Source organism: Vanacampus margaritifer, chromosome 16 (assembly GCF_051991255.1).
Source record: "Vanacampus margaritifer isolate UIUO_Vmar chromosome 16, RoL_Vmar_1.0, whole genome shotgun sequence".
Taxonomy (NCBI): Eukaryota; Metazoa; Chordata; class Actinopteri; order Syngnathiformes; family Syngnathidae; genus Vanacampus; species Vanacampus margaritifer.
The window spans coordinates 16335580-16353241 of NC_135447.1; the positions used below are offsets into that span (position 1 = coordinate 16335580).

The 17662-nt window shown below is 42.3% G+C and overlaps 1 protein-coding gene across 1 annotated transcript in view; it reads right to left on the reverse strand.

The window, feature by feature from the left end:
* The window catches only part of opcml (opioid binding protein/cell adhesion molecule-like), a 163778-nt gene that overhangs the window by 56912 nt on the left and 89204 nt on the right, over positions 1–17662 (reverse strand). The window contains exon 3 of the mRNA XM_077546633.1: positions 11417–11542. Within this exon, the coding sequence (XP_077402759.1) occupies positions 11417–11542 (126 nt within the window). The remainder of the gene's footprint in view (positions 1–11416; positions 11543–17662) is intronic.

The window sequence follows — 17662 nt, forward strand, 5'->3', positions numbered from 1 at the left end:
CGTTGAGAAGTACCTGGACGCTCAAGGGAGATTTTTAGAAGTGCCGGCCCACAAAACACTGGGTGCACCCCACCTCTCGCCCCAAAATTCTGTGATAGGCTCGTGCGGATAATTGATTTAGAGAATAAGTAAATGCACCTCTGTATGGTATGGAGGTTCCAACACATCCAAATGGAAGAATGTTAGGAGAGTGGTGAATATAATATAATAATAAAATATAATAAAAGTAAAGAATATAATCTGAATTTATCTCCCCTCAAGAAATGGCACACAAGCACTGCATATCCCAAAACGGTCAGTTCCCTCTGCTGGCCTTTGGAAAGAAGTTGTGGACAAACAGGTTCCGAAATTGCTTTATCCCCCAGGCCATTAGACTGTTAAATAGCAAAAGGCTTAATTTGCTGACTCTCAGTATATTACAATATGGTTGTATCTTGCACAGTATAGCATAAATTGGGTTTATCAAAAGAACGGAATTAATTTAGAACGGTGAAATAATACCTGCATTTCTCTCGACTGCCTCTAGGGGCACCACATCGATTCTGTTAGTCCATCCATACATTTTCTGAACAGCTTATAGTTGGGAGGAAGAATCTTATAATTCAAACACACACATTTGATACAGTCCAGTTCTTATTAATTCTTTAACTGCCAAACTTATCCAAAAAACAACGCCTACAGTGCCAGGCGATTTTAGCATTTTCACTCATCTTTCAAGGCAAACAGAATATTGTGTTTATTTTTTTTTTTAACGACCATCTATGGCTACGACGGGGGAACTATTTTGCTATTTCCGGTTGCGCATGGTTAGCTCTGATGGGGTCGCGAGACCAACTTCAGCGCAAGTAATGTAAACTGTCGCTGTATTTCCGGTCGACCATGACAGGGATCCTGGAGGTGGGGCTCGAAGGCGAGCGTCTGGTGGCCGGGCCTATACCCATGGGGACCGGCCGGGCACAGCCCGAAAAGGCAACGTGGGTCCCCCTTCCCATGGGCTCACCACCGGTGGAAGGGGCCAAAGGGGTCGGGTGCGCAGTGAGTTGGGTGGCAGCCAAAGGCGGGGGCCTTGGCGGTCTGACCCCCGGCTACTGAAGCTAGCTCTGGGGACATGGAATGTCACCTCTCTGACAGGGAAGGAGCTCGAACTGGTGTGCGAGGCTGAGAAGTTCCGACTAGATATAGTCGGACTCACCTCCACACACGGCTTGGGTTCTGGTACCAATCCTCTCGAGAGGGGCTGGACCCTCTTCCACTCTGGAGTTGCCCACGGTGAGAGGCGCAGAGCAGGTGTGGGCATACTCATTGCCCCCCAGCTAGCCGCCTGTACGTTGGGGTTTACCCCGGTGAATGAGAGGGTAGCCTCCCTCCGCCTTCGGGTGGGGGGACGGGTCATGACTGTTGTTTGTGCTTATGCACCGAACAGCAGCTCAGAGTACCCACCCTTTCTGGAGTCCTTGGAGGGTGTGCTGGAGAGCGCACCCCCTGGAGACTCCCTCGTTCTACTGGGGGACTTCAACGCTCACGTGGGTAATGACAGTGAGACCTGGAGGGGCGTGATTGGGAGGAATGGCCCCCCCGATCGAAACCCGAGTGGTGTTTTGTTACTGGACTTCTGTGCTCGCCACGGACTGTCCATAACGAACACCATGTTCAAGCACAAGAGTGTCCATATGTGCACCTGGCACCAGGACACCCTAGGCCGTAGTTCGATGATCGACTTTGTAGTCGTGTCATCGGACTTGCGGCCGTATGTGTTGGACACTCGGGTTAAGAGAGGGGCGGAGCTGTCAACTGATCACCACCTGGTGGTGTGTTGGCTCCGATGGCGGGGTAAGATGCCGGTCCGACCAGGCAGGCCCAAACGTACTGTGAGGGTCTGCTGGGAACGTCTGGCAGAATCCCCTGTCAGAAAGAGTTTCAACGCCCATCTCCGGCAGAGCTTCTCCATTGTCCCGGGGGAGGCGGGTGACATTGAGTCCGAGTGGACCATGTTCCGCGCTTCAATTGTTGAGGCGGCCGATCGGAGCTGTGGCCGTAAGGTGGTTGGTGCCTGTCGTGGCGGCAATCCTCGAACCCGCTGGTGGACACCAGCGGTAAGGGATGCCGTCAAGCTGAAGAAGGAGTCCTATCGGGCCTTTTTGGCCTGTGGGACTCCGGAGGCTGCTGACGGGTACCGGCTGGCCAAGCGGAATGCGGCTTTGGCGGTCGCTGAGGCAAAAACTCGGGCATGGGAGGAGTTCGGTGGGGCCATGGAAAACGACTTCCGGACGGCTTCGAGGAAATTCTGGTCCACCATCCGGCGTCTCAGGAGAGGAAAGCAGTGCACCGTTAACACTGTGTATAGTGGAGACGGAGTGCTGTTGACCTCGACTCGGAACGTCGTGAACCGGTGGGGAGAGTACTTCGAAGACCTCCTCAATTCCACCAACACGCCTTCCTTTGAGGAAGCAGGGTCTGGGGACTCTGAAGTGGGCTCCCCTATCTCTGGGGTCGAAGTCGCCGAGGTGGTTGGAAAGCTTCTCGGTGGCAGGGCCTCGGGGGTGGATGAGATCCGCCCGGAGTTCCTGAAGGCTCTGGATGTTGTGGGGCTGTCGTGGTTGACACGTCTCTGCAGCATCGCGTGGACATCGGGGACGGTGCCTCTGGATTGGCAGACCGGGGTGGTGGTTCCCCTTTTTAAGAAGGGGGACCGGAGGGTGTGTTCCAACTTTAGAGGGATCACACTCCTCAGCCTCCCAGGTAAGGTCTATTCAGGGGTGCTGGAGAGGAGGGTCCGTCGGGAGGTCGAATCTCGGATCCAGGAGGAGCAGTGTGGTTTTCGTCCCGGCCGTGGAACAGTGGACCAGCTCTACACCCTCAGCAGGATCCTCGAGGGTGCGTGGGAATTCGCCCAACCAGTCCACATGTGCTTTGTGGACTTGGAGAAGGCGTTTGACCGTGTACCTCGGGGAGTTCTGTGGGGGGTGCTTCGGGAGTATGGGTTACCGAGCCCCCTGATACGGGCCATTCGGTCCCTGTACGACCGATGTCAGAGTCTGGTCTGCATTTCCGGCAGTAAGTCGAATTTGTTTCCGGTGAGGGTTGGACTCCGCCAAGGTTGCCCTTTGTCACCGATTCTGTTCATAACTTTTATGGACAGAATTTCTAGGCGTAGCCGAGGCGTTGAGGGGGTCCGGTTTGGTGGCCTCAGCATTGCATCTCTGCTTTTTGCAGATGATGTGGTGCTGTTGGCTTCTTCAAGCCGTGACCTCCAGCTCTCACTGGAGCGGTTCGCAGCCGAGTGTGAAGCGGTTGGGATGAGGATCAGCACCTCCAAATCCGAGACCATGGTCCTCAGTCGGAAAAGGGTGGAGTGCCCTCTCCGGGTCGGGGAGGAGGTCCTGCCCCAAGTGGAGGAGTTCAAGTATCTTGGGGTCTTGTTCACGAGTGAGGGTAGGTTAGAGCGGGAGATCGACAGGCGGATCGGTGCAGCGTCTGCAGTGATGCGGACGCTGTATCGGTCCGTTGTGGTGAAGAAGGAGCTGAGCCGAAAGGCGAAGCTCTCGATTTACCGGTCGATCTACGTTCCTACCCTCACCTATGGTCACGAGCTGTGGGTCGTGACCGAAAGAACAAGATCCCGGATACAAGCGGCCGAAATGAGTTTCCTCCGCAGGGTAGCCGGGCTCTCCCTTAGAGATAGGGTGAGAAGCTCGGTCATCCGAGAGGGACTCAGCGTCGAGTCGCTGCTCCTCCACGTTGAGAGGAACCAGTTGAGGTGGCTCGGGCATCTGGTTCGGATGCCTCCTGGACGCCTCCCTGGGGAGGTGTTCCGGGCATGTCCTACCGGCAGGAGGCCCCGGGGACGACCCAGGACACGCTGGAGAGTCTATGTCTCTCGGCTGTCCTGGGAACGCCTTGGGGTCCCGTCGGATGAGCTGGCTGAAGTGGCTGGGGAGAGGGAAGTCTGGGCTTCCCTGCTAAAGCTGCTGCCCCCGCGACCCGACCCCGGATAAGCGGAAGAAGACGGACGGACGGACATGACAGGGATCCCACAGGGCAGTGGAGCCGTCAAGGCTTTTGACTGCCGAGCATGCGAGAAACCAGCCGGGCAGCAAACGGATTGGATATTGACAGCGCAGGTGCATTGGTTTTGCACGCATAGAGTGACGTCAGGTCAGTCAAATCTGTTTCGAGTGTTTCGAGCTGATCAGACTGAGACGCATCCTGTCCAAATCAGATATGAAACTACCTGGCACATGTGGTTTAAATCCGTCCCGCAAACATCGGATTTCATGTGCTTTGTGACTGTTCAGACTACAAAAGAGCCATCCACATTCAATCTGGATGGGCTGAAAATCAGATTTGGGATGTCAGTCTGAACAAGGCCTATGAGACTCTAATATTTCATTTAGTAGGTTCCATGTTTTTATAACAATAGAATACAATATTCTGTGGGCCTTGCAAAATCAGTCCAAATCCAGTAAAACAGCCAGGAGCAAAGGGGGTTGCTTCAGTGAAAATGGCTGGGAGTGAATGAGTTAAGGATAATTTGTAACAAATGCAACAAAAGTGCTACTGGCACACTCTAAACCAAAAGAAATGAAGAATAATTAATATGTCATTCAACAGGGCTTTATTTTTAATGGCGTTGGGAAAGGGTTAAATGTGAAAACAACAGCAAGTTGCATATCAAATGATAAAGAGAATCCCAGTGTAATTATGGACAAACCACAATCTTCGACATCACCGGAAAACTTCCAGCCAATCCTTTTACGTAATGTCATCGGCATGCGCGCAAGCCAGACGCCGAAGGACACCGAGCCGATCTGACCACCTGAGCGGATCTGGTACCTACACCGCGAATACTGCCACACACGGCCGACGGGCTCAATAATTTCCCTTTTTAGGACCCTTTGCTGTTGCCTGCCTGACTTAAAATGACACACAGAAGGTTTGCGGTGGAACCTGCTCTTACCATTATTTTCATTTTTCAGTGAAGGCACTCTGCTTTGCTCCCAATATCCTTATACTGCAGACAGATCAGGGACTGTTAGGTCAGTATTATATAATACTGTACAGTATTAGTATTCTGTCTGTGGCAAATGTGGGTAGTTCTCTTTATGTGATTTTGTCCTTCCACTTGTTTGTGCATTTCATATCTTTCTCAAACTTTATCTGAACCAACAGAGCCTTTTATGGAACATTGAAAGCAGTCAGCTCACTTGACATCTCCATCAGATGTGTGTATTTTTATGGGGTGTGATGCGACATAAGCAACTTATCAATTTTTTTTTCTTATTGTTAATTTTGTTTTTAGACTTTCATATCTTTATGTCACTGTTAGTGACTTGAACAAGTAGACTTGCAGATTGATTATATTCCTCGCAAGCAGCTTCATGGAAACTCCTCTTCAATCTTTCCGTGTTGATCCTGAGCAGTCTGTATCATTTCCCTGATGGCAGCATGGAAACGAGTTTGTTGTTGGGGTGGACAGGGTGAGCAATCTTCTTGGCTCTTGATGCAGCGCTGGGTATCCTGCAGATTGGGACGGTGGTTTTGATGGTCTGCATATATGCACTTTAAGCTGTTGTTATACCTCTGTGCTCCTCAGATACTCAAAATATTTTTTTTCTCTCCATCTCTCATGGCCTTTCTGCAGTCAGACTCTTCTCCTTTTACTAATCCTCATCAGAACTTTTTTTTTTCCCCTCAATGCCATGTACTGTATTTGTTTCTCATAGCCTCCTGCACTTGGTGTGGGTGGTGTGGCAAAACAGAAAAGTTTGAGTGAACCTTTTAAAAATACACTAAGCGAACCTTCCAAAACACACATACACCTCAATTTCCACACAATACACACGTGTATTACATATTTGCCATTTATGAGCCATCCTAAAACACCTACACAATTGGTTTAGATTTTGGACAATAGATTTAAAAGATCGCTCAAATACTTTATTGGTGTACCTGGTGCCTGAGTGCACGTTTACTTATTTCAATGGCTATTATTTAGTTTTACCCAATTTATTTTCTGCTAATATTACCATTAGTAACTGAATAGGAATGAAGATGATTGCCAATTTTTCCCCAAGACAAGACGAAAGACGACATTTTCATCCGTTCGTTCCCTTGATTGGTCAAAACAAACGTGCAAAGATGCTGCATCGTCCAATCAGCTTGAAGTATTGTACAGCAAATCCCTCCTTGTGAAGTTGCAGATTGCTAATGTGAAGAACTCCCTTGAGTGAATCACAATTATCAATCTGGCTTCCGTCCTCTTATATACAAAATAGTGACCAGTGAATCATAGGGATGAGCGAGTACAGCACTATCTGTATCTGTAGCTATATCTGTTCAACCATCTAAATTATCTGTATCTGTATTCGGAGTGCGCGTGGCTTAACACAATGGGTGGGGCTTACATCAATACATTACTGTATTTTTTTTTGTATGAAATTGAAAAAAAACCCGAAATTTAGTTTGAAATTTATATGGATTGATCAAAAGTTTCTATATTTTTTGTTTATTTAAAATTATTGGCAAAACAGCCTAATAAAGATTGAAATCAATGCTTTGATAAAAAAAAATGTTTTTATAAACTCAGAAAATGTATGTTTATGAATAAATATTTACAGTCTGAACTGTTTTTGACACTATAGAACAAGTTTTTTTTTTTTATAAACTTGGGAAAATACTGCTAAATACAGCACATACAGTAGTAAATAATGAACTATTATGTGAATGAACAAAAGTTGTCATAGCAACACAGATTTCGTTTTTATTATTTTGTTTTCAATGTTTTAATTTTTACTACCTAACATTATTAAATGGTGTTAAATTGCGTTTTCAGAGAAATAGTTAAGCGACGTCCGGACCTCTATTAACTATATTTGCAGTCCTACGTCAAATTTGCATTTCACCAGTAGCTTTGTTTTATTTTGATCCTGAACACACCAGATCAATCATTTGTTACTGCCAATTTTTGTAATTCATCCGGTCTCACTCCTGTTTTTCAACTACTCCTTGTTGGATCATTTTAGGTTTGTGTACCTATCTTCTCCTTGTGTGAGTTTTATTATCTTCTAGGCAATACTCCCTCCCACCTCTTCCTCATCGCAAGCCACATTGTCTATCATCTGCCTTTTTATTTGGATTTAAATAAATAATAATACTTTTTTGAATAATTGCCACAAGGCTTTAGTCTGCTTTGGAGTACAGTGTTTACCCCATTTTCTGCTGGGGTTAGGTTCCAAAAAATTAGTTAGCTTTATGTTTTACATGTATTATAAATGATTTAAGGCTCTAAAACCCCTCACCACACAGTTAAGACGCTTTTCTCATTGGAGCATTTACATTTTCTCACATTTCTTTCTTGTTTAACCCGTGGGCAGTATTTTATTTTGAAATGGCTTGGTCAGAACCAACAAAAAGCCAAAAACGGGTCACAATAACGCCTAGGGGTTAAACATTCTCAATGTTTAAACCTTCATACGTTTTATAAAATAGGTAATTATGTGAATGAATGAGAGTTGTCATAGCAACACAGATTTCTTTTTTTAATCGTTTTTATTATTTTGTTTTCAATGTTTTATTTAATTTTTACAACCTAATATTATTAAAAGCTGTGTGTGAAGCTTAATTTGGAATATTTATATTTTAATGGAATGCAGTGTGTGTGTGTGTGTGTGGGGGGGGGGGGGGGGGGGGGTCTAATATATATTGATGTAGTGTTTTCAGCTGTGCATGTTGTGCTTTTACCAGCTAAATAACCGGTGACAATTGGCTTATACATGCTCACCACTTCATTTTGTCATATCAATTGATGAAAAATAATTCAGTACCATGCAAACTGGCTTTTTTTTCCCAGCACCGAGGTGCACACACATCACTGCCGACAATTAGTATAATTTCTGGATCCACGCAAGTTACAGTAATTCCACATTCAAAGCGTGACATACTTGACAAATGGATCTCTATGGAATTCACATCTCAAGAAAACTTGCACGATGCGGGAATTAGGTGCACTCTCAGAATCCAACAAGTCACGCCTCTTTGGAGGTTGTGCACACATTTCCAGGTTATGCATGGTGGGTGTCTCAGAAGTCTGGACAGGAGAATCGGCATACCGTGAAAATGCACAAGCCTGGCACATAAATAATAAGACTTAAGCGTGAACGGGAGAATATGACCTTAAGTGAATGAGGAGACAGTGTTAGAGTGTCTTGAATGTATAAATTGGCTACACATGTGAAAGCCCATGTGCCCATTTGATATTGTTACCAACAGTAGGTTAGCTTACTTCCTTGCTATTTTAATGCAATAAACTAATCAGAATTTGTGCTCACAATAGTCAGTAGTAATATCTCAATGTCAAATTAAGGTCACTTTGAAATGTCATTGTGCAATTCAGGTTCATCCTCAAATTTCACCTGCAAAATAAATATCATCTAACTTTTTTGCAAGTAACGAAAGCCCAGAAACATAGTGTAGCATAAATTCTAAGTGCCATTTCGTGTTACAAATTAGTTAGAAATTGGTCTCAGACAAGACATTGTCACAGTAATCATGTGAATTAAGATAGGGACCATAAATCACTAAGTAAACTTCTGTCCACCTTAGACAATCATTCATATTATCCATGACTCTGCAGCCGCAAAAGAAATCTTTCTCAGACATATTCAGCTTTGCTGCTGGAAACAACAGTTTAGATAATCTTTTATACGTTTATTTATTTATTTATTTATCGGTTATTCTTTTTCAGTGTAATTCTGAATATTACTGCTGTGACAATCCATCTAATCCATCCAATCCATCCATCCACAATGTCTGTCTAAATGACACCATCAGATTATTACCGTGTTATTAAAGTGGTCTGTTTACTAAAATGATAACATAATATTGGGTAATAATGATGACAATATTGTGGAAGATGAGGTAGCAGTAGGCTGTGTAGATAATGTGAAAATCTTAAAGAAGAATTCATGTTGGAGGCTGAACATCAGCTCCGTTCATGACTCATACTACAGTATACTCAGCGGGTAGGGCAGAGCTGACACAATTAGAACACAGGATAGCTTGCACATGAAATTTCAAACAGCTTTTTTTTATTTATTTTTTTTAGCTCTTCTTCAAGGTTGTAAGGTCCCAGCACTACAGACCCATGCAAACCAGCTGATAACCAGCAGTCTAATCATGTTTGATTAGGCTTGTCTCTTATAAGGCTGCATTTTGTACATCATGAATTCCTTAAATACACTCAAAAACACTCATTCCCTTTTGGGAAAGGATGTCAGGGGGTATGCAAGGCCTTGTCAATAGATTCAAACTTGGCACTATTCACCATAGATCATAACATGAATTTATTCAAAGCAACGCTTGCTTCTCGTAACTACTTATTTCTCACACTAAAAATTATATGAACAAGCGTCAGAAGTGTTTAATGTGTAGCAAGGTCGAGAGCAGGCATTGTGTAGGAGGATCAGTTCAAGTCACCTACACATAGAACTAGGCTACAAGGCTACACCAACTTTGCTTAACACAATTCCTTTATAAAGTTTGAGAATTATTGTTTACATTTGCGTGGCTTAAAGTATTCCAGCGTTGCGCCGGAAATTTGGCGAATTATTTTATTTATGCAAACACCTGCTTTAGCACCCTATAATGTAATAATTTCCTGAAATAGTAATAAAATTGACATAAATGTCATTTAAAAAAGTTGCACTTAAATCGATAAAAAATGTAGTAAAACCCCAAAATGGTATAATTTCATCAATCATTAATTATGATTTTAATAACATTTTTACTGAAAATGTAATACCTTATTAATTGTGGGAATGTTGGAAGTCATTTTATTTGATTCTTCTAATTTTTTTGCCATGAAACAACTCCCACATAATACTTCCGATTTACACCGTTCAAATTTCAACTTGCTTCAAAAATTAACGCCTCCCGGGGTATATATATCGTATGATTCCACATTACAGTATTCACACATTTTAACGTTAAATATCAACTTTTACTCATTCATTTTCAATGGGACTGACATTGAGCCTTTTCTAAGTCCTTCTTTCCACGGTCACTTCCGTCCATTCAACTGCTCATCATTATATTACATTACATTGGATTGCAAATATATCTATGGCAATTATGCTAAGGGACACACATGTATACTAACTGACTATCATAGACTACGTTTACATACAGTCAATATTCGGGGTAAGGTCAGAATTCCGGTTTCCGAAACAATCAAGGCAACCCGTTTCCATGCGTGGCGGAAAGAGTTACTCCCGTTTACATGCTCATTTGTGCTCAATTGGAATAACCCGTTCAGACTGCAATGAATGGAGGGTACTTCCAGATAACACTTTTCCATATGAATTTCAACTTGCTTAAAAAATTCACGCCTCCCAGGTTCAAGCGTTCTTTTAATTTATTTATCTTTCAACTAAAATTATTACTTTGGAATTTTCGCATAATTTATCTTTCAATTTACTTTATAAGCATTCAGCAATTAGCATTCAGCTTTCAGCATTACCACACAATTGCACTTAGTCTAGTATTTATATATTTTTATATTTTACGTTGTATTTTATTTTAGAAACTTATTTAACACTTTTTTTCTGGGTTTATAGCGCCACAATCTTCGGAGTTGAATTAACACTCTAACCTGGTTAGTGTTAGTTTTACTACCAGAATTGTTGAAATAATGCACTTGATTTTTTTTTTTATTGCATTTTTACATTTAAAATTATTACATTATTGGGGGTTTATTACATTTTTGATCGGGTTAAGTTTATGCTTCTCAATTACTTGTTGTCCCCTCCCTGAGAAAGAAGAAACTATTTAACACCCAGCAAAAGTATCAGACCAAACGCAAGGGTGCTATCAAATAAGAAGCAGAGAATCTAGTATTAGGGTAACAACAAATCCCCACACCATATCTGGAAATCTAATAAAATGGAAGCTAAATTTATTACATGGCAAAAACACAGCATTACCGGAGAAAGGGTTAAAAAAAAAAACACACACACACACACACACAACTGGCGCTGACCAAGGCTTGAGTTAAAAGGTTGAGATGGAAACCCTTTCGGAAGATGGTGCCACAAATTGAAGGAGCTGGGTTTTGGCTTCAGCAGTTTGTGCTCAAGGAAATTGGCATATGACAGCAGCAGGAAGGCCATGAAACAGACTTCAATCATGAAGCTTTGTTGTTGTTTTTTTGTGTGTGTTCTACAACCACTACGTAGGCAGGCACGGAGAGTTTTCTCTCTTTTGGAAAAGTAAAAAAAAATACTAGGACTCAGTGCTCAGCGTGGACTTAAGCCAAGGATAGTAGATTAAACAAAAAAGAGGATACATGTTGATTTTTCTGCCAGTATCACCAAAGTGAATGTGGGAACATTATAAATTAAGTACAGAAAAGGCATCTTACCTCTTGGGGAATGATGTCTCCATTTGATGCTCGCTTCTGGCCGACCCATCGCAAAGCACCTGAGATTGACGCTGCTGCCCTCATTTACTGTGATGTCCTTTGATATATTTGTGATCCTGGCCGGTACTGAGAAGAGAAATAGTAAATGGTTATGATTGACTACTAAAGAAATGGCATGTGAGCATTACAGTTTTTCGCAAAAATAAAAGTGATATTGTACTATTTTGATAAAGTACAATTTCGACTTAACGGTGTTTCCATTTAAGAGAGTTTCGCTTCTGAGGCGCAATTCTCGTAATTTCCCGTCTCTCGGGATCTCGTAGTTCCGTAGGAGGTGCTCATGATGTTTACAGAAGACAGACTCCCGGAGTTCTTCATATTACTTTAAAACCATCTCCCTCCCCTCATCGGGCAGGTTCGGCCATTTGGTGTTGGTGTTCCGTGTGTGCGCGCTTATAACTTGTGTTATGGTGCGGACGGATGGATTTCAACGACGACGTGCGCCATATGTCACTCGTTTGTTTGTTGCCCGGAGAATGGGGGTGATGTGTCCCCTGCAGCGGGTGTGAGTGAGGAGGCGGGCAGCAGAGTTCTGAACGTATTGCAGTTTTTGAAGAAGATAGGTAGGAAGTCCAAAGAAGAGGCTTTTGCAGTAATTAAGTCTGGAAGTAATAAAAGAATGGATGAGCAAATCAGCCGTGGTCTGGGAGAGCGAGGGACGTAGGCGGGAGGGAGAAGTTCTGAATAGACGGAAGGAGAGGCTTGGGTGCTGTGATGAGGAGTTCTGTTTTGTTGCTGTTTAGTTTTAGAAAGTTTTTGTCCATCGAAGTTTTTATGTCAGCAAGTCAGTTATGGTGGAGAGGATGACGGGGGTAATGGTTTTGGTGGAGACGTACAGTTGAGTATCACCGGCATAGCAGTGAAACTGTAGTACATGATGTTGAATGATTTGACCGAGGGGGAGCATGTAAATGGTGAGCAGGAGGGGGCCGAGTACTGAACCATGGGGGACTACATAAATGACGGAAAAAGTGTGCTGTTCCAGTGATGCCAATAGACTGTAAACGGTGACTAAGTATTAATACATTTTGACATTTCATGTGATTAAGCTGCTGATCACTTGCACTGAAATCACACTATATTCACTGTATGCATAATTTAATATATGCAATTTAATGGAGCAAAAAAATGCTAATACTTTCTTGGTGTAAGTACAGCACAATACCAATTCCAATATTTGGTAGAAAAAAATGCCAATTAATAATGGCCCCAAAAAAAATAAAATAAATTGCATTCATAAAATAACATACTTTTTGGGTCCCCATTTATCCCAATATAGCATTTTCCTTAAAATTGCATGAAATGAATGGCAGTCTGAATATGACTTCAAGGCCCTATTTTTGTTCACAGTGCAGTCTAGCGCAAAATGCAGTCTAAGGCTTGGGTGGACTTTTTTTTCTTTTGGTGTTTTCTTAGACGGCTGGGTTGGCCAATCGTAGTGGCCTCCCTCATTTGCAATGAAATCAGGGCGGTCTGGAGCGCACGTAGTGATTGACATTGAGGAAGCAAACTGACTCGCTTGTGTTGTGGCACAACACTTGGCTCGGAGAGATGAGAGATGAGATTGACGCCCACGTATTGCATTGCACGGAAATTTAGATGCCCCAGTCTTCAGACTGAGTGCAGTCTACTTTCTGTTACCAAATTGTTTTGGTTACAAATACCAAAAATGGTTTTCGTCCCGCCCATGGAACACCCTCGGTAGTGTCCTCAAAGTCATGTTTTGGATCTGTTGAGGTCGTCTTTTTGTTATGGGTGTTCTTGTTGTTTTTGTCTGTGGTTGTTTTTTTTGTCATGCATTCTTGGTTTCATCCCTTGTCTTGTTATATCTAACCACGTCCACCTGTGTGCGTCTTTCCTTCCCCAGGTGTGTCTCATTAGTGTTGGTGTATTTAGTCTGTTGTGTTTGTCCAGTCAGTGTGGGTGCATTGTCGATGTTATGTGTGGAAGTTCGTGTGTCTCGTCTCATCACAGCCAAGTCTTCGTCAAAGCCAAGTCTTCGTCAAAGCCAAGTCTTCGTCACAGCCACACTGAGCCACAGCCAAGCTATCGTCACAGCCTTAGCAAAGCCATCGCCACAGCCACAGCCAAGTTATAGCCACACAACAGCTAGTCAAGTCAATTCAAGGCAAGGCAAGTCAGGTCCTGTCACGTCGCTCGTTCCAGTCGCAACGACCAGTCCAGTCACAATGACCTGTCCAGTCCTGTCCAATCGCATCGACCAGTCCAGTCACGGCAGTCACGTCCTGTCCAGTCGCCACGTCCAGTCCAGTCACATCCTATCCAGTCACAGCGACCAGTCACGTCCTGTCCAGTTGCAACGACCAGTCCAGTCACGTCCTGTCTAGTCACAACGTCCAGTCCTGTCCTGACGACCAGTCTAGTCACGTCCTATCCAGTCATGACAACCTGTTCAGTCGAACTACTCTATGTCAGGCCCATTCCAGTTACGTCTTGTCCCATTCAGTCATGGTTGTCTGTTCACCTTTTTATTATTATTATTATTATTATTATTAGTAATAATAATAATAATGGATGTGCAATTATAATCACCATCACATCATGATTTTTAAACGAATAATAAAAGTTATTATTATTATTATTATTATTACATTATCATCATCTAGTTTCATTAAAAATGATATACAGCATCTTTATGATACACAAAGGCCTTTGGCAATAGTGCCTTGTTCATATACATTGGTGGGGGCCTTCATTCACAGTATCAAAATAAATCATGTATCTGACGCTTAGTCAAGGACACTTCAACGCAGCCTTTGGAGGGTGACAACATTAAATTAACATTTAAGAACCAGACTGGAAAATATATGGTTGATTGTGTTGATACATGTACATGATACATGGGATGTTACATGCATCTTTAAAAAAAAATTTTTAAATCATTGAATTAAGACCCCAGATACCATCCATTTTCTTAACCGCTCATGTATTATTATTTTTATCCATCCATCCATCCATCTTCTTAACCGCTTGTCTTCACAAGGGTCACTGGAGCCTATCCCAGCTCGCTTTGGGCAGTAGGTGGGGTACACCCTGAACTGGTTGCCAGCCAATTGCAGGGCACACAGAGACGAACAACCATCCACACTCACAATCACACCTATGGACAATTTGGAGTGTTAAATTAACCTACCATGCATGTCCTTGGAATGTGGAAGGAAACCGGAGTACCCGGAGAAACCCACGCAAGCTCGGCGAGAACAGCTCTGTTACTACCTATCACTGCTTCAAAGTGTCATGCTTAACAGTTAAAAGTTGAACCTGTATCCTTTTATACTTCAATTTATTTGGAAACAAAGCGACTAAAACTCTGGAAGTTGTCAGTTTTATTTTGCACTTTTGTAGTGAGTTGTGTTTGATTTTGAACATTAATTTGGTATTGCAGAGTCTGTTCTAGCTTTTGTCAGAAATAAACGAAAGGTCCTTATTTAAAATTATCTGTCATGTTCAATAGAAAATGTATGTATCAAAATTACTAGTGGTATCGATTACTTGGTAGCAGTATCAGAGGGTACTCAAGGGTTGAGTACTCAAACTGATATCAAACCGGTAAAGTGGGATCGAACATCCCTGGTTAGTAAATAGATTAATTCAGTCAAGGGATCATCAGTACGGAATTTCACAGGGTCAATATCTTGGTGATATTTGAGTGTCTAAGGACTTCAGATTATTCCAGGGTCTAATAACGCTAGTTTTCCTAAACCAAGATCATCTTCATTAAATGCAAAAGGTCCCAGGGAGGCAATAAAAATGGACTTAAGCTGTATAGAATAATGCTACATAAAACAAAATATATACAAAATAAAATGTACATTTTACTACGTGCAAATCAAACCTGCTTTTTGAGTGTGGAATAAGCCCAGTAGGGTTGTTACTGATCCATAAAAATTTCCGCTGAGCTTGAAATGTACATAATTTATGTATATACCTGTATATGTTCTAAAGAGGCTTCCTGCAATCAACTTCTGTTTACCACAAAAAATATGGTTAACAGTCAATGATGCACATAAGAGCCTGTAAACAAAACAAAACAGAAGTAACAGGCAGAGCAGCCTCACCTACACTTTGCCACACAGAGCAACGCAAAGTTAAATGTGCAAGCATGTGTGCTGGATAGGTAGTGAGTCATCCCGCTTGCTAATGCCAGTTGTTGGGTTCTTTAAAAACAACAACAACAAATAAACAGCTGTCCTGCAACCAGGACTGCTACTGCATGTGACTGGGGCTTGCAAGACATCAGCCTTCATGTTTGTACAGCCGCGGTGCTCCGCCCACTACAGTCAATCAAGTAAAAAATTAAATAAATAAATAAATAAGTACAAAATGGCTACCAAACAAATTAACGGCCCCAATTCATTCTTCACAATTTCCAGACAGAAAAGATCCAGATGAATGTAAAAGGAAGGTTTCTTTGAACAGAAAGTACGGTAAGTTAGCAGACAGCGATACTAATTCATGGGATAAGCCCAACAGAAATAGTTTTCTAGTCACAGTCACTTTTTAAATACGAGAACCATTTGCAAATTGTGTTAGTGTAAAAATATTATTGCGGCATGTCAAAAAGGTGATTGATTTGCTGAGTGTTACGATGACTTCAGATCACTTCACGAATGTGCGGTCACTTTTATTGAGGCCATTTCTTTTTTGTTGGCGGAGTTGGAAGTAACGCATTAAAAACTAGCGATTTACAGAAACATGTTTCTCAGCAACTAATTAATGCAACATCAATTATTATATTAAACTATGGTGCAGAAAAAAAGTTATTTTGTTACGGTATGTGCTGTTGGCACCTAACATCTCTATGGGGTGGAGTAAAGCAGCGCGTTCCAAAGATGCTTTGGGATGTACCACAGTCCAAAAAGCAATAAAAGCACTAAAGAGACAGTGTGTACTACTTTTCAATAAAATGGCATTAAATACAATGTAGGTTAAATAATTAGACAATGATTATTATATGAAATTGATGTTGGAATAAAATTTGGTCCAACTGGGATTTGAAATTTAATGGGGATACGTTCATTTAATCATTTAAGTCAAATCATACTGCATTTCCCCATATGATAATTAGTGTGTATACATCTATAACATGTAGCGCAATGGCCATAGATACATTTCCAATGTACAGTCGGAGGTGAGACTCGAACCCACAACCTGCTGGTTACTGGACAAATGCACTTTACCAACTGGGCCACTGCAGCAGTATGCAGCACATTGGAATTGAATTTCTGTCCCATTAAAAATGATTGCGGAACATTTGATAGTAGACGTTAAATTGTGACAAAACTGTAAGTACTGTATATGGAATAAGAAGGATCGTACCCAAGGTGGCATGAATTTTTTTAAGGAAGTTGAAATTGGAACTGTGTGGATAAATTATGTGGGAGTTTTACTGCCCAAAAAAACAGGCAGAATAAAATGTTCTAATAATAATAAAAAATCTGAATAACATAAGCCTCATAAACTTTCAGCATTCACACAATAATTTTAAAACCATATTTGAACCACCAGGAACTAAGTTTGTTTATCTCACAGATATTTGTTGCAAATACACACACTTATAGGACATGGTGGTGAGTGAGGAAGCAAAAAGAAGAAAGATGACCAAGGTTTGGGGTCATTTTAAATTTAAGCCATACATGTCAAACTTCCAACTTTGAAGTCAATGTGATTTTGTTCTCAAACTATACCTCCAAACAAGTTATGTACGAGGAAAATCTGGGTCTTTTTTTGCATGGTTTTCACCACTTGCCCAACTTCATATTCAGATTGTAATAGTGCATAAATAGAAGGAGCTATTTGCCGCCCTTGACCAGGATTTCCGGCATTACAGCACATATAATTTTACACAGTTAAAGCAGAGTTTTGTTGCTGTCATACCGAACTTGAGCTGGACGTTTCTGACGTTTCCATATATAGTTAATGGCATTTGCGAGATTGTGTGCCGGGCGATGCGTTTGAAGCCAACATTTTAATCCTTCGCCCATTTTTCTGTACTTTGTTGATGTGAACTTTTAGTGGCACATCGCCAACATCCAGTTGGCATTGAGCATGTACTTATTATTGTAGGCTACGTCACATGCAAGACTGAGTCTGTGGAACCGACAGGTATACAACAGCCAGCTTCCAATACCGGCTGGGACCAACCCAAAACAGGAGCAGGCTTGG